Genomic DNA, 18,503 nt, shown 5'->3' with positions numbered 1-18,503 from the left:
TATTGAACGCCCCTCACATTTTTACTCCAATGGGAATAAAGATGATTATAACACAGTTCTAAATTTGGCAGTCGTCTCAAAGAACCTGGATATCCCTCTAGGAGAACAAGACCAACCGCTCCACTACCATAGTCTGTTCAAGGCCACATAGACTATGTGATCAAAAGTATCCGGACACCCCCAAAAACATACGTTTTTCATGTTAGGTTCATTGTGCTGCCACCTACTGCCAGGTACTCCTTGTAATTAGACATCGTGTAAGAGCAGAATGGGGCGCTCGTCGGAAGTCACGGGCTTCAGACGTGGTCAGGTGATTGGGTGTCACTTGTGTCATACGTCTGTACACGAGATTTCCACACTCCCAAACATCCCTACGTCCACTGTTTCCGATGTGATAATGAAGTGGATACGTGAAGGGACACGTACAGCACAAAACTGTACAGGCCGACATCGTCTGTTGACTGACAGAGACCGACGACCATTGAAGAGGGTCGTAATGTGTAATAGGCACACATCTATCCGTACTGCATCAGGATCCACTACAAGTACTATGACAGTTAGGCGGGAGGTGATAAAACGTGGATTTCACGGTCGAGCGGCTGCTCGTAAGCCACACACACTCCTGTAAATGCCAAACGTCGCCTCGCTTGGTATAAGGAGAGTAAACATTGGACAATTGAACAGTGGAAAAACGTTGTGTGGAGTGACGAATTACGGTACACAATATGGCGATGCGATGGCAGGGTATGGTGAATGCCCGGTGAACGTCATCTGCCAGCGCTGTAGTGCCAATAGTAAAATTCGGAGACGGTGGTGTTATGGTGTGGTCGTGTTTTTCATGGAGAGGGCTTCCACCCCTTGTTTTGTGTGGCACTATCACAGCACAGCCCTACATTGATGTTTTAAGCACCTACTTGCTTCCCACTGTTGAAGAGCAATTCGGGGATCGCGATTGCATCTTTCAACACGATCGAGTACCTGTTCATAATGCACGGTCTGTGGCGGAGTGGTTACACGACAATGACTTCCCTGTAATGGACTGGCCTGCGCAGAGTCCTGACCTGAATCCTATAGAACACCTTTGGAATGTTTTGTAACGCTGACTTCGTGCCAGGCCTCACCGACCGACATCGATACCTCTCCTCAGTGCAGCACTCTGCGAAGAAAGGGCTGCCATTTCCCAAGAAACCTTCCAGCACCTGATTCAACGTATGCCTGCGAGAGTGGAGGGTGTCACCAAGGCTAAGGGTGGACCAACGCCATATTGAATTCTAGCATTACTGATGAAGGGGGCCACGAACTTGTAAGTCATTTTCAGCCAGGTGTCCAGATACTTTTGATCACATAGTGTACCTGTCCGGGGGTAGCAAGGTGGCACGGACACAGGGTGAACACCAAACACGTCAGCTCTGCTTCACGCGTTCCTCTGTCGGCAGGCGCTGTCGGCGCCGGCGGGTCCGCTGTACGGCCTGATACAGCGGCTGGTCCGCAACAACCTGGCAGGGGCGCCCGAGAACTTCCGCACGCAGCAGTGGGACTTCGATCCCGAGGTCTCCGACCGGCGCAGGACCGAGTTCGAGGCCCGCCACGGCAGGATGGGCGAGCGGCTCGTGGAGCGGTTTGGCCTCGGTGAAGACGGCTTCCCAGAGGTGCGTTCCGGCCTCTGCAAACGGGGCTCATTCGTCATTATTGAGGTCTCGACGACTCTTCTTACACCTCGAAGGGGATCTTCCCCCGCGTCTTCATTCTCGAACGATTCTCAGGGATCTGATACATCAGACTTACACGTCAGATTCCTCCATTCTTCCCGACGATACGTGTCACTCACCTGCGATATTTCGCAAACGAGGGGATTTTTAAAAAATGTTTTCATTCCCTGCCTCTGAAGGGAGAGAGCGGGCTACTTATTCTAACTTAAACTAACTTACGCTAAGGACAACACACACACACCCACGCCCGAGGTAGGACTCGAAACTCCGACGCCGGGAGTTGCCCTAACCATGGCAAGGCGCCTTAGACCGCACGGCTACCCCGCACGGCAGAAATGACAGTAAGGAATTTATATATTGAAAGGCCAATGTCAAAATACCCAGATTCGTGAACAGGGGTCGATAAGAGGTTCGTGAACGTACATCACTTATTGCCCGAACCGCCCATTTCCGAGCCAAAAATATCCTTTTAGAATGGGAAGAGTTACCCCAAAATGTAACACCATACGACATAAGCGAATGAAAATAAGCAGAATAGACTAATTTTCGTGTAGAACGTTCACTTACTTCAGATACCATTCGAATAGTAAAAATGGCAGCATTAAGTCTTTGAACAAGATCCTGAACGTGGGCTTTCGACGGCCGTTTACTGTCTGAACACCCAAAAATTTGAACTGTTCAGTTTCACCAATCATATGCCCATTCTGTGAAATTTAAACGTCAGGTTTTGTTGAATCTAAAACGTCAGGTTTTGTTGAATCGTGTGCTAGAAACTGTAAAAACTGAGTCTTACTGTGATTTAGCGTTAGTTTACTTTCTACAAGCCGTGAACTTATGTCATGAACTGCACTATTTGAAACCGAGCCAGTGTTGCACACAACATCCTCTACTACCAAGTGTCATCAGCAAACAGAAATATTTTAGAGTTACCCGTAATACTAGAGGGCATATCATTTATATAAACAAGGAACAGGAGTGACTCCAACACTGATCCCTGGGGCACCCTCCATTTGACCGTACCCACTCAGACCTTCTCCATTCTCAACACTGTGAATAATGACCTTTTGCTGTCTGCTGCTGAAGTAAGAGGTGAACCAATTGTGCGATACTCCCAGTATTTCGTAATGGCCCAACCTCTGGTGTAATATTTTGTGATCAACGCAAGAGACGCCTTAGTTAAATCAAAAATTATGCCTAGCGTTCGAAACCTTGCGTTTAACCCAAACGGTATCTCACATAGAAAAGAGAATATAGCATTTTCAGTTGTTAAACAACTTCTAAAGCCGAATTGTACATTTGATAGCAAATCGTGTGATATAAAATGATCAATTATCCTTACGTACACAGCCTTTTCAATAACATTAGCGAACACCAATGGCATAGAAATAGGTCTAAAATTGTCTACATTATCTCTTTCTCCCTTTCCATAAAGCGTCTTCACTACTGAGTATTTTAATCGTTCAGGAAACTGACCGTTCCTAAAACAAAAATTACACATGTGGCTGAAAACGGGGCTAGCATGTGCAGCACCCTTTTACTGCTAGTAACCCGTTTAGAACGTTCTAATGGAAAGTAACTCTCAAAGAGAATGAGAAATTTGATAAGGAAAGCATTATATTTGTCATCTATGTTATCAGCGCGATAAACATTCTGCCACTCTTGTTCCTTGACGAGGTTCAAAAAACTCTCTATTGCTCATTATACTACAGAACCCACGATGAATAAGTTTAGACCTTCATTCTCAGCGATCTGGCGGCTCGTTCTTCTGCAGATACAACGTATTTCTTCCTTTGTGATGTTTCGAATGTCAGTTGTGTGTATTTGTTCTTCAGATCCAGCTTCTCGTCTCTATGTCCAATTTGATGCTGGGCATTGTTCAAATCATTCAGTTCCATTTGTACTTACTTAGACCAGCTGTTTTTGTTTTACTTTTCCAAAAATAGTCAAAAAGTTGTTTCAGGAGTCTATTATTCGGTAAGGTGCGAAATGTGGCCAAAAATTGAAACGTTTCTTTTTCGCATCATGTCAACAATGGATTCACTTTCTTGGTAACCTACTGAGTTGGGCAAGAGTCTCCACTGACCAGGAACTTGATATTTTTATTGATAATCGTTCGGAAGATTCATCTATCAACTTTCTGGAGTTTAGTGTTTAGTTTCACTTGCATATGTTGTCTCCGATTTAATGACGGAGGGATAACGTCTAAGTTTAGCATTTATTGAAAGAGCTCGTTTTTTATAAGTTGGCCATGTAGTTCTTTGTGCTCGTTGTAGTTATAACGTTCCACCATCTCTTGATGCTCTTTAATTGGCATCCAAGTAACAATATCACCATGATATATAAAAACTTTGACCTCTTCCATTTTTTTCAGCATTATGGAGTGTAATATGGTTGTGTCAACTGAGAAGGTGAACATCATTTCAGTTTTCTCAAAAGAAATTTTCAACCCAATCTTTGCTGCCAATCGTTCAGGTTCTTCTATCTGAAACTTTTGCCTTATCGATACTGCTTACTAACAACCCCAAATCATTTGCAAGAGAGTTAAGTCGAATCTTTCTTCTGATCTTAACAGTAGTTAACTGTAGTTCGACACATCTTCCATTCGCGCATGATTTTCTCCAGCACACAATTTAACAGTAATGGAGACAATCCATCACCTTGTCGGAGGCCAGTTCGAATCCCAAATTGTTCAGAGAATTCATGTCTGAACCTTCTTCTAGACTTAGTATTTCGAAGAGTGATCGCAGTGAGAGTGACAAGTTTCTGGTGTAAACCAAATCCCGTAAGGACAGACAGTAGAGATTCATGATGGATACTATCATAGGCTATTTTAAAATCGACGAAGTTGATTACTACCTTCTTGTTCCTGACCTTCGGTGTTTCATTATCCATTTAAGAGTAATAATTTGACCAGGATAGCTTCGTCCTGGGCGGAAACCCCCTTGATATTCACCTAATTCAGCGTGAAGCTGTTAATGAATTCTGAAATACAGAACCTCAGAGAAAACTGTGAAGTAGTATCCAGAGAGGATATATTTGGATCCGATCTATCTCTTTCGTTGTGTAGTGGATTGTTTATTGCAACATTCCATTCCTCTGGCAATTTCTCAGGATTCCAGATATCAATGAGGTGTGTATGTAAATTCAGTACAGTTAGTACATTTGCGTATTTCCAGAGTTCTGCCACTAGTTGATTCTCTAAAAGCGCCTTATAATTCCGGAGTTAATCACTGCTTGTACTTCGTCTGGATGTGAGGGGATAACGTCTTCTAGATGCGCTTTATTTCTCGGATAAGGGTCAGATTCCAAGTAATGTTGATGTCCCGCACTGTTTAGTAACTGTTTGAAGTATTCAGCGAAAAACATTGAATTTTCATAATTGTTATGTCGTATTGTTATCTTTCCGTTCGTATCCATCATCATAAGAGCAGGTGGAGTATACGGGGTATTTATAAATGAATATCGGGGTTTTAACGCTTTATAATATTTATTATATTAAACTTACAGTTATAAATGATATGTCAAATGAAAGAGCAACTCAAACACTTTTACCAAGAATCTTATAAATGTTCAATGTGAGCACTATTTGTCTCACGACACACATCAAGTCTATAGCCGAATTCTTCCCAAACGTTGATAAGTGTGTCTTCACTGATTGTAGTAACAGCTGCTTCAGTACGGTTTCTTAATTCAGGGAGGTCTGCTGATAGCGGAGACACGTACACACGATCCTTGATGAAGCCCCAAAGGACAAAATCGCATGGCGTTAGGTCGGGTGAACGTGGAGGCCATGCAAAGCAAGCCCTGTTATTGGACCCCTTGCGGCCTATCCAGAGCTTGGGTACAGTGAAGTTCAACAAATCGCGTGCTTCGCTATGCCAGTGAACATTTATAAGGTTCTTGGTAAAACTTTTTGAGTTGCTCTTTGATTTGACATATCATTTATAACTGTAAATTTAATGTAATAAATATCATAAGCGTTAAAACCCCGATATTCTTTTATAAACAACCTGTATGTCGATTGGTTCTGTTTAAATGTGTAGTAGTACTCTCTCGTCTGATGCCGACTGAAAGCCTCCTCGACAGGTTTGAGTGAGTCCTAATTAAATTTCCATTTGACGCATCTAATTTCTTTAGCCGTTGATCGTCTATCACTGATTAATTCATCCCTGGAACTTTCAGTTTCCTTTGTTAGTCACCTAACCAAGCTTTACGCCTGCGTAAAACTGCCATATCGCATTCATCATCGCACCAAGCATGTTTCTTCCGTTTCTGTAAGGGAGCAACTTCTTCAGCGAAAGCTTTTAATCCACTGACAATTGCTCCTAGACTGTCACTTAAGTGTATTCTAGAGCTCCCGTAATATACCGGGTTATTTTTAATCGCTCGACAATTTCTCCTAGATTACCTCTTAAGGGTATTCTAGACCTCTGGTAATATATCGGACTACGAATAATGTAGCTACGCTCAGAAGTTCTCTATCAAACTTTTGAGGTTTGTTTTTACTTTTATGTGTCAGTCTGATGTTTGACATGTAGTGGCCTAAATCAATATCGACGCCACATAGTCTCTGCACGGTCTCAGTCGACTCAAAAGTAAAACTGACTGCCTGCCTGACCCCTACTCTCTCACCGCTAGCGGCGCTAGACAATCGATTTTGCCTATCATCGACTTGTGCGAGGCAAAAATGTGTATATCGTTGCGTATGGTATAACCCTACCACTACTATTGTAATTTGGTATGCTTTTACCTAAATAACACAAAACCTTGTCTCTATGTTGCTAGGTATACTATACCCCAACAGAACAAATAGTCCAGTCATGTGAAAAGCCACATACAACCCTCATACTGAAGTTTAGTTTACTTTCCAAATTAAGTTAACTATGGGAGAGTAGTCCTGTTAATAGGAAAAGCTAATCAATAGAGTTACCCTTTTTACAGGATTTGACCGTGTGTTGTTTCTAATGGATAAGTAAATCAGACTATTCACTTCTTTTCCTAAGATCTTACCCAGCGGTTAGATTGAAGTGCAGTATGAATAACATTATACTGCAGCCAAGACAACTCAGTTCCAAGCTCATTTAGTAGTTAAAAATATGTACTAAAGACTGCCAGCCTATCCATGCAATGAAACAGTGAAGTATTGGAAAAGCAGAAGTATGAATTTGCCTACTTTCCTGCTACTGTTTAATTTGGTTCTTCAAATAAATATTACTCCACTGAAACAATGTTGGACTACACCATTATACATTACGTTTTTAAAAGAGAAAAGGTCCAGTAGATAACTTCAAGGAAGCTAAAAAAATTGGTCAGGGGTGATCTTTAGAAAAGCATTTCCCATAATGAACAAGCTTAAATACTAAAATACTTAGATACTAAAGCATACACTTTTTATACTGAAGATACTAAAGCATACACTTTTTATACTGAACATGTCTGTTTCTTACTGGAACTTACTTTCAAAAGCTATTACTTTTTGAACTAATTCTGCATAGTCATTTAACGGATTCTAGCAACTTGGCTTCACTCTGATTGAATTTTACGTAAGCAAATTTTTATTATAACACTTTGCAACAGTTAAGCAAACTTTTTTATTATTTACACAAAAACAATTTAAATGGTGCCTCTATATATTATTTTGGCACTTCATGTATCTGTAAAAACGGATACTCGGATTAATCAAACACCAGGAAGGAACCCTATATAGATGTATGATTAGGATGAGATAACAGAGTGAACCATTTTCTTTAAAGTAAAAGAATGATTATTGAAAAACAGTTTAAATTAATGGTTCACGCTGTACAAAAGTAAAATTACAAAATAAGTCTTAGCAGGCGGCTGTACGCTTGAGAGTGGCGAACAATTACAGCGGGGCTACACTCCCACAGTACGACCTGCAAGTATCTTGTTGTATGGGCTCAGTTTCTCCTCTTGGCGACGTTCAATTTTACATACAGTAGCCGAACAGCTTGCAACTATGTCGTAAGCCGTTTGCAGTGTTCATCCGAGGCATTTTCGTGCAAATTTGCAGGAAAAGCTTCTCCTGCTCCACAAAGGTGTTGCCTCAATCACTGCTGCCCACAGACTGTGTGACTTGCTTCCCGCTCTTGCTCTAGGTAGCACGGCAATTCGCCCTTGCCACCTTCTACACTCCCCAGAGCCTTTCGCTTCAAACAAAAGCACACTGGCTTTTACATAACACCTATTTCTTAAATTGTTGCTAAGCGTGACCATTTCTTAAATTGTCAAATTTACATCAACATGGACAATTTATACACACAAATATTTTTAAATACAAAATGTCATCAGAAAAATATTTAACGTAATAAACAATTTACATAGTATTTTACATACATTACTCACATACAACGCAAGGAATTCCAAACTCCAGTTCAGCACACTTTGCTTTGCATCTACGAAAATATAGTACCAACATGCGAAAATTTTAAAGCAAAAAAAATTATAAAAAAATAAATGAACAATAAACAAATAATGTTATAAAGGAATCGCGGACTCTTTGCAACTCCCAAGTAAAAGTCAATTATCTCGACAAAAAAGTCTTTATAAAAACTTGCACCAAAAATCTAAATTAAAATACATCGCAAAAATCTTACGTACTACAGAAAAAACCGCAGATTCGGACGTTACAAAACGGTGTAATGAAACTGCATTAATATTTCATTAGCTATAGCTCCGGCCAACTGAAAAATGATGTTCTGAAAAAAAGCATTTAGAGTTTCAACTTGTGTTTTTTAGTACTAAAATTAAACAAACCTTTAGTATGCAATGACAGTACCGTAGAGTTGGGCTTTTTTTCACCGATGTCGAAATACTCTCATTTTGAGGAAATTATATCGATTAACAGGCTTCCGCTAAGCAGTCGAAGCACTTTTTGCACGTTTGAAATTATTTTTCGAACCTTTTCTATCCGTATAAATACGTTTGTTTGTCATTTTCAAGCCTCACATTTTACTTCATATAAAAAACAAGCGAAATGAGAAGTTAAAAGTAGACGTGAGGTAAGCAAGTGGTTTCAGACTATTCACCATAAAGGAGTCATCGAATCACGTTAAGAAAAGAAATCTTGTTGAGAATAGTATTTTAGTTGCTATTAATGTCCTCCGTGATACTATCCGAAGCTAACAGGACTCCTGTTGTGTCGGTAACTATTGTAGTATTACGCAGACTGCATTAGAGCACTCGGATGCGCCAGACCCCAATGCGGTAAATCACAGTTTTTACATATTTTAACATTTATGGCAGACTTCATATGAATGAATCTTCAAAGTAGACTCTCTAAACAACATTTTAACCAAATTAAAAATTAGGCTAAAAAAATTCTTTACTGGTATATCCCTTAAACACTTCCAGACCTGACTTTTTTCTGCAGGAAAGATAATTTTTCTTTATGTGGTAATGCTCTTAGCTGACTTTTAACGATTTTAGATGCAAGATTTATACAAAAAGATGTACTCATTTTCCTAACATACTTTGTACACTTGGCTTCATTTTATGGACTAAAATAACTAATTACGAAATATTCTTTACTGTAATGAAAAGTAAAGTGATCATCCAATAATTGCCATGCAAAATAACAGCAGCGATATTCAGTTATGCAGTGGAATATGTGAGCTAACAGCCCAAAGATGTTCGGGCTCACATACGGTTCCCCTTCATCGAAATGTCTTGACTCAATCTCGTCTAAGGGTTGAACCGCTCGTGTCGCATTACACGCCCTAAATTAGACGCCTGTGATCCTTTGGTTAAATTGTCTGGTTGATGGCAAGTTCGCGAAATACAAAGTTAATATAACATATAATAACAGTAATTATAATATCGAGAGCTAAATTAACGGCCCATAAATGATGTAGGGCACTCAGTTGTTATTTGGTTAGAATTATATTTATTCAGAAAGCAAACTAATAGCGAAAGTGGTCATATTTAGAGTTACTGTTACGCTCGAGCGCATATCCATTTGACACAGTTCGATCATTCACAAAGCCGTCGCGAACTACAAGTTCGATATTCCACCTCATTAACTATGCGAAAAGTTGGAGCTCTACCAGGCGCGCGGCTGCTCACCGCTCAGAAACTAAGTCCCGCGATACCACACAACACGAAATTTTCCAAGTCGTTTCACTTCCTAGCTGCCTAAAGACCGACCGCGCGCTTTCGCGTCTCCACCAGCACTGTATCTTTGGTGTCTCCAGCCGAAGTCTCCGCATTCGCGTCTGCATCCGAACTATACCCTTTCGTGTCTCTAGCCGAACTGTCTTCTTTGGTGTCTAGACCAGAACTGCCCTCTGTCCATCTCCGACCGCGTTTCCCGCGCGCCGAACATCTTCGCTCAACTGACTAGCGCAGTTCCCTTTCCAGAAGCCGCCCATCTGCTTGACTTCAGCTTATTCTACATTACTTTACATTTTAACATATTTAAATAATCAAAGCTTGACCACTTTCACGTTCTAAATAAAGTAACAATAATATCCATTACATAATAAACGTTAAATTCATTTACATAAAACCAATATAATTTCCTTCTTAACTTTGAATGTCACGGCCAGTACCTTTGCATCAATGTGCTTTCTGATAAATAAATAAAGAACAAAAGTAAGTATTATGCACTAAACTTTACAACAAATATTCTATTACCTAATGATTCAAAAAGATGCTGTCTCCAATGGGTCAAATGTCTCTGAGCACTATGGGACTTAACTGCTAAGGTCATCAGTCTCCTAGAACTTAGAACTACTTAAACCTAACTAGCCTAAGGACATCACACACATCCATGCCCGAGGCAGGATTCGAACCTGCGACCGTAGCGGTCGCGCGGTTCCAGACTGTAGCGCCTAGAACCGGATGCTGTCGTCGTTCAGTGTGTTTTTTGTGGAGGAAATGATGATCTGATGCTTAACTCAAAATACTAATAATTTAAATTTACTGTATCTTTTAAAGAAATGAAGTTACAGAATTGATATTTACAACATTTGTCATTTTAATGACGCGCTTCTATATGAAATGTCGATCGTTCAGACCGACTGAAGCGTTCAGATTTTAGCATTCAGGTCTTTGTTACAAAACTTGAATTTCACTTTAAAGTAAATCCTAATCTATTATAGATATGATCAATATTCAAATTTTATTGGGATCAACATGAAAATTTATGATGGATAGTAGATTAAAATTACTGTAGCTTGATTCCCTGCACTACTACAGAATTAATAAATGTTTCCCTTTACGGCCAATCTTAGGTCCGCCATATTTAACATGCTACGTCTCCTTGGCCATGAAAGCCTTTACTGGGTTTCCCTATGACGTAGGTTCTCGTCTGTCTCACGCGCACACTACAGCGCATCGCCCTCAATAAACAATAGGCGCCTGTGAGTTTCCCCATCTCGTGGTGAATCTGCGCCGTTTGTGGCATCCGGTCCTGAACGACAGGATTCGTTTCACAATTCCTGAAGGCTGACTCTTTCGGCCATATACTTAAATGAGAGCGAAATGCTCGTTAACTCACAAATATAGCGAACCAACCACATCCGTGAATTCTGGTGGTCGCGATTTGCTGCGCACTGCTACATTGATTTACTGATATTTTCATTGTAATCAGTTGGGCACGTGTGCATGATGAAAAGGTTGAAAATCCACACATATGTATCTCAGGTTTCCACTGGGGAAAAATACATCTGTTGCTGCTAAGACACAGTAAAAGGTAAGGTAAACAATTGTAGCCAGAGGGGCTCAAAGGGATAAGAGATACAGAAGTAACTCTGAGCGTACGTAAACAGGACCACTAATGTTTGGTTCCCATATCAATGACTCGTTTATTGTCCACAGCTCCACCTGCAGCAGCAGCTGGCCAGGGACGCAGCGCTGGTCGCCCCCGCCGCCCCCACCGCCTCCACTGCCCCCGCGGCGCCACTTCATGACAACTCGGTGTACGGCTGACGTCAGAGTGCCGTGCAGCAGCCACCCCCGGTGCCATTGCCTCGATATACTCCATTGTGAGCAGCTTCCACCTCTCCAGGCGGTCGTGGCGCCGTGTAAAGCAGTGGTGCAAGTGAAACTGTGACGTTCCGTAACTCCTCATCTTCTGCACGGGGTAATTTTACAAAAGAAACCAGATTTCCAGCCATATGGCCATGACGTGCTTTCCACTATTAAAAAAGTGTTATAAAATTCCGCATTTCTCGCTTCATACCACAGCATCGATCCTCGCCGTCACATTGTCTTCTTACAACATTTTATATCCTGGAACATCGACCACACAATCCGCTGTCCCACCTCTTAAACCCGAACATTGGATCCATACCTTAAAATCTTAACCCTCTCATTCCTTGCACATCCTTTTCTGTAGCATCTTTACCGTCTTCCCACCTACCAACAGTATCACCAGCCGAGAATGAATCTTTCATAAAATTTCTCGCACTCCATTAGGCCGTCTGGTACAGCAGCCGTATGTAGAATATTCGAATAAAAACAGTGTTGGATGCAACTTAATATTTTATTAACGACGTGTTTCGCCTTCGTGGAACACCTTCAGATTATCAGTAAAAAATAGCAAAATAAGAAAAAAAAATTAGGGTACTGCCCTAGCTTGCACGATTCTATATGTGAATAAGAAGTTGTCACTGACCTTAAAACTTTCTTTTTGCGACATTTTAATCTGTATGAGACTGAAGCACGTGTGGAACAAGATGAGCCCGCAGAGACCCAGTCAAAAACAACTAAAATAGTATAGTGTAACTGCGGGATAGAATGCTAAATAAATAATCAGATAGACCGAGACAACATATCTTAGTTAAGTCGTACAAGCAGGGCAGAATGGTACAGAGGTTGGACCACACATAGAATAGTACGCCATTTAAACATGATGCAGAGTGCTGCCGCCGTACTTCACGGCAGGAGCGTCAAGCGCACACAAAGACGAGCAACAAAATGAGGCTTGCGTAGAATGTCTGCGGCGGAGATGTCACTCAAAATACTTATGTGGCAGACGGGATATTTAATGCTTACAAAACAGATCTGCAAATGGTTGATTCACTATAATCAAGTTAAGAGGTCACAATTACTCAGAACACAGTCGCTCATTAAAAAAAAATTAAACCACTCCAAGTAGATGAAATAGCATCAGTCGTAACTAAATAAAACCGTAAGATAACCACCAAGGATAGGCACCCTGACAAATGGGGATAAAAAAATTCTTGAAACAGCAAGTTCCGATCCAACTTTACCACTGACATCACTGAATCGTAATCCTACTAGTCAGCTGATCGTTCAGCAATTGTTAGTCTCCCGTACACGTGTGTTTAAAGATTTCCAACTCTTCCAACAAATCAAGCCTTTTGCCTTTCCGAGCACAATATGACATGCAGAGATCATTAGGCGTGGGTGGTCGGCGCCCTGCTGTCTCATTCTAAACTTTCTGCCAGTTTGACCAATATAGAATGTATGGTAGACATTGCATTCCAATTGGTAAACACGTGGGGAGGCATACCAATCTTTACTAGTCCGTTCATTATGCACATAAGAGTTCTGAACTTTATTATGCGGTAGAAAAGCTACACCGATGTCAATATTTTTTAATAACGTAGCTAACTGATACGATAATTTCCTCACAAACGAAAAGTTTACATGTCTCTGTGGTGGTGACAAAAGATTAGATTGCATATTGTTCCTGCTACCTGATAATTTTCGTTTATATAGTCTATCTACCATCTGTGGGGTATAACCTATAGTAGCTGCAATCAAATTTAAGTTTTCAGGCCTTTTTTTCTTTACAGATTAGGTGCTGAGGGGCAACTTTTGTGATACACCTGAACCAGGAGTGGGAAATTACAATATAAAGTCGTGTGCATAAATTATGTGTTTGACATTACTTACCGCCGTCCCTAGTTGCTTGACCATGGCCCTCTAAATTCTTCCCGTTTCATAGAAGATCATACAACTTTTCAGAGCAAGTTGTAACGTTTCTTCATCATCATTATGACCACACACTTCGTCGAGTACCACCAACAACACTCAGTGAGAAATATCATTGTCACCAGAGGCAGTAAAATACCAAGCATCATCCTCCTTTTATTATTATTTCACCAAAAAGTCAATCATATGCAGATTGTTAATCAGTATAATAAGCTTCATAAGTTTTTAACTTAAGACAATAAAACTGACAGAATACTTGTCTGTAAATTGAAACACTAATAAAAAGATTAAAAATAAGCCATATTATCACTTTCATTTAATCGAGTCCTTCATGATTCACGTAGTTTTACCAAAAGGTTAAGACGGTACAATTTTTCTAGCCTCGAGTGCGTAATTTTCACGGGCAAACATCGCGTAACGTGCAACGCCCTAGCTTGCGAGACAGGGTATTATTCCAGACCTGGATGGAATCCACGCGGCGGGCTAACGACTTTGGGCTGGCACATCGTCCAGCCTGGCTGTAGATTTTAGGCGGTTTCCCACACTCGTTTAGGCTAAAGGTGTCTGGCCTGCTAATTCCGCCTCAGAGAATACGGTAGGCAAACAGTTAAAATACAGTAACTCACTGACAGACGAGCCAGGCGACTTCCCTCCCTTAAGTTACCATGATGACTGTGGCACAAAGAAAGGCATTCGGCCACAGAAATTGAATAATAAAATAAAATCTACCAAATACTGTACTGAAAAAACGGACTCCGCTCTAGACGGGATAAACGCTGGGTAGAAGAATGACATTCGTCACGCTATGTTCCAGACAAATTTTACACCTGAGTTGTCTTGTGACAGCCAGAGCGAGAGCACCAGCAGCAGCGAGTACTGTTTGTATAAAGCGTTTATTTTGCATTTTGTTTACGACCTTCCACTAAGGAAGGGATTCTATTTGTGCTTATCTGCTCTGCATAGTAACTAACAGTTCTTGATAAAACTTTACGTAGTTTTCGTGTTAGATTTCTTAGTGTTTTCTTGATCGTTTAGAACAGAAAGCGCCCTAAAACCGTCTTTTGTTTGTTTCGCGGCCGTTAGCCACTAGTCACTTGAATCAGCAGTTGTCTTGTGACAGCCAGAGCGAGAGCACCAGCAGCAGCGAGTACTGTTTGTATAAAGCGTTTTTGTGCTTATTTGCTGCGCTTAGCTTTTAAATAGTTTTTCTGGGAAAACCTAGCGTAGTTTTCGCGTCTCGTATTTCAGTGAGTGTTTCTTGATTATCAGAGTAGCTCATCAGAAGATTATCTTGGGAATTTGTCACCGTATAGAGTAGGGTAAACATAGTCATTTGTAGGGACTGTGGTTTTTGTGAGCGGACGCAAGGAGTATTGGCCACTCTTCGGGGGCAGGTGGAGGCTTTGTCTGTTAGGCTCATCGAGCTCGAAGCGCAGGCGTCGGCTCGTAGTGGCGTTGGGGCAACTGTGGTGAGACCTATGCCTACTTCGGTGGCCTTGGAATCACATGGAACTCCTGATGTCGCTGCGTCTTCCGGCAGTGAGCATCTTACCGGTCAGCCATCACTCCAGGGTGAATGGCGGACAGTGGTGGGCTCGCGCGTGCCTGGCCGAAAGGCGAAGGTGGGATCTGGCCGCGTGGCAGCTGCCTTACCCCTTTCCAACAGGTACGGGGTGCTTCCTAGTGGTGATGACATCGTTTCCGAGCCACCACAGGATGCCTCGCCTGTTGGGCCAGTGGCCGATTCTCCGGCAAGGTCCCGACAGTCACAGAGGGCGGGCCTATTAGTTATAGGGAGCTCCAACGTTAGGCGGGTTATGGAGCCCCTCAGGAAAATAGCGGGTAGGTCGGGGAAGAATGCCAGTGTGCACTCGGTGTGCTTGCCGGGGGGTCTCGTCCGTAATGTGGAGGAGGCCCTTCCGGCAGCTATTGAACGCACTGGGTGTGACCGGCTGCAGATAGTAGCACATGTCGGAACGAATGACGCCTGCCGCTTGGGTTCTGAGGCCATCCTTGGTTCCTTCCGGCGGCTGGCTGATTTGGTGAAGACAACCAGCATCGCACGCGGAGTGCAAGCTGAGCTTAATATCTGCAGCATAGTGCCCAGAGTCGATCGCGGTCCTCTGGTTTGGAGCCGTGTGGAGGGTCTAAACCAGAGGCTCAGACGACTCTGCGACTATAATGGTTGCAAATTCATCGACCTCCGTTATTGGGTGGAGAACTGTAGGGCCCCCCTAGACAGGTCAGGCGTGCACTACACACCGGAAGCAGCTACTAGGGTAGCAGAGTACGTGTGGCGTGCACACGGGGGTTTTTTAGGTTAGAGGGACCCCCCCCCCCCCCCCTTGGGCGAAACGATAAAATACCTGACGGCTTACCAGAGAGGACATTATCATCGTTGATAAAGAACGTCCGTCCTCAGAGACCAAAAACAGGAAAAGTTAACGTAATATTGGTAAACTGCAGGAGTATCCAGGGCAAGGTTCCTGAATTAGTATCTCTTATTGAAGGAAATAGTGCGCATGTAGTATTAGGAACGGAAAGTTGGTTAAAACCGGAAGTGAACAGTAACGAAATCCTAGACACAGAATGGAATATATACCGCAAGGATAGGATAAACGCCAATGGTGGAGGAGTATTTATAGCAGTAAAGAATTCAATAATATCCAGTGAAGTTATTAGCGAATGCGAATGTGAAATAATCTGGGTTAAGTTAAGTATCAAAGGTAGGTCAGATATGATAGTCGGATGCTTCTATAGACCACCTGCATCAGCAACCGTAGTAGTTGAGCGCCTCAGAGAGAACCTGCAGAACGTCGTGAAGAAGTTTCGTGATCATACTATTGTAATAGGGGGAGACTTCAATCTACCAGGTATAGAATGGGATAGTCACACAATCAGAACTGGAGCCAGGGACAGAGACTCTTGTGACATTATCCTGACTGCCTTGTCCGAGAATTACTTCGAGCAGATAGTTAGAGAACCAACTCGTGAAGCTAACGTTTTAGACCTCATAGCAACAAACAGACCGGAACTTTTCGACTCCGTGAATGTAGAAGAGGGTATCAGTGATCATAAGTCAGTGGTTGCATCAATGACTACAAGTGTAATAAGAAATGCCAAGAAAGGAAGGAAAATATATTTGCTTAACAAGAGTGATAGGGCACAAATCGCAGAATATCTGAGTGACCACCATCAAACGTTCATTTCTGAGGAAGAGGATGTGGAACAAAAATGGAAAAAATTCAGAAACATCGTCCAGTACGCCTTAGATAAGTTCGTACCGACTAAGGTCCAAAGCGAGGGGAAAGATCCACCGTGGTATAACAATCATGTACGAAAGGTACTACGGAAACAAAGAAAGCTTCATCATAGGTTTAAGAGTAGTCGAATCATAGCTGATAAGGAAAAGCTGAACAAAGCGAAAAAGAGCGTAAAGAGAGCAATGAGAGAAGCATTCAACGAATTCGAACATAAAACATTGGCAAACAATCTAAACAAGAACCCTAAAAAGTTTTGGTCATATGTAAAATCGGTAAGCGGATCTAAATCCCCTATTCAGTCACTCGTTGACCACGATGGCACCGAAACAGAGGACGACCGAAGAAAGGCAGAAATACTGAATTCAGTGTTCCGAAACTGTTTCACTGCGGAAAATCGTAACACGGTCCCTGACTTCAGCCGTCGCACGGACGCCAAAATGGAAAATATTGAAATAAACGATATCGGAATTGAAAAACAACTGCTATCACTTAGTAGCGGAAAAGCATCCGGACCAGACGAGATACCCTTAAGATTCTACAGTGATTATGCTAAAGAACTTGCCCCCTTTCTATCAGCAATTTATCGTAGATCGCTGGAAGAACGTAAAGTACCTAGCGACTGGAAGAAAGCGCAGGTCGTTCCCATTTTCAAGAAGGGTCATAAATCAGATGCGAATAATTATAGGCCTATTTCGCTTACGTCAATCTGTTGTAGAATAATGGAACATGTTTTGTGTTCTCGTATTATGACGTTCTTAGATAATACAAATCTCCTTCATCATAACCAACATGGATTCCGCAAACAGAGATCATGTGAAACTCAGCTCGCCCTATTTGCCCAAGAAATTCACAGTGCCGTAGACACTGGCGAGCAGATTGATGCCGTATTCCTGGACTTCAGGAAGGCATTTGATACGGTTCCGCACTTACGTTTAGTGAAAAAAATACGAGCTTACGGAATATCGGACCAGGTTTGTGATTGGATTCAGGATTTCCTAGAAGAAAGAACACAACATGTCATTCTTAACGGTTCAAAATCTGCAGATGTAGAGGTAATTTCGGGAGTACCGCAGGGAAGCGTGATAGGACCTTTATTGTTTACAATATACATAAATGACTTAGTTGACAACATCGGTAGCTCCGTGAGGCTATTTGCAGATGACACGGTTGTCTACAAGAAAGTAGCAACATCAGAAGACTCGTACGTACTCCAGGAGGACCTGCAGAGGATTAATGCATGGTGCGACAGCTGGCAGCTTTCCCTAAACGTAGATAAATGTAATATAATGCGCATACATAGGGGCAGAAATCCATTCCAGTACGATTATGCCATAGGTGGTAAATCATTGGAAGCGGTAACGACCGTAAAATACTTAGGAGTTACTATCCGGAGCGATCTGAAGTGGAATGATCACATAAAACAAATAGTGGGAAAAGCAGGCGCCAGGTTGAGATTCATAGGAAGAATTCTAAGAAAATGTGACTCATCGACGAAAGAAGTAGCTTACAAAACGCTTGTTCGTCCGATTCTTGAGTATTGCTCATCAGTATGGGACCCTTACCAGGTTGGATTAATAGAAGAGATAGACATGATCCAGCGAAAAGCAGC

At 42.0% G+C, this 18,503-nt stretch overlaps 1 protein-coding gene across 1 annotated transcript in view; it reads left to right on the top strand.

Annotated features, from left to right (window-relative positions):
* The window catches only part of LOC124798426, a 62,631-nt gene extending 48,732 nt beyond the window's left edge, over nucleotides 1–13,899 (top strand). Inside the window, exons 2-3 of the mRNA XM_047261832.1 lie at nucleotides 1,437–1,649; nucleotides 11,547–13,899. Coding sequence (XP_047117788.1) covers nucleotides 1,437–1,649; nucleotides 11,547–11,657 — 324 coding nt within the window. The 3' untranslated portion in view covers nucleotides 11,658–13,899. The remainder of the gene's footprint in view (nucleotides 1–1,436; nucleotides 1,650–11,546) is intronic.
* Nucleotides 13,900–18,503: the final 4,604 nt, after the last annotated feature.

Source organism: Schistocerca piceifrons, chromosome 5 (genome assembly GCF_021461385.2).
Source record: "Schistocerca piceifrons isolate TAMUIC-IGC-003096 chromosome 5, iqSchPice1.1, whole genome shotgun sequence".
In the NCBI taxonomy this organism is placed as follows: Eukaryota; Metazoa; Arthropoda; class Insecta; order Orthoptera; family Acrididae; genus Schistocerca; species Schistocerca piceifrons.
Note: the sequence above shows the minus strand (reverse complement) of the source record. Positions and strands in the feature narration are given on the sequence as shown.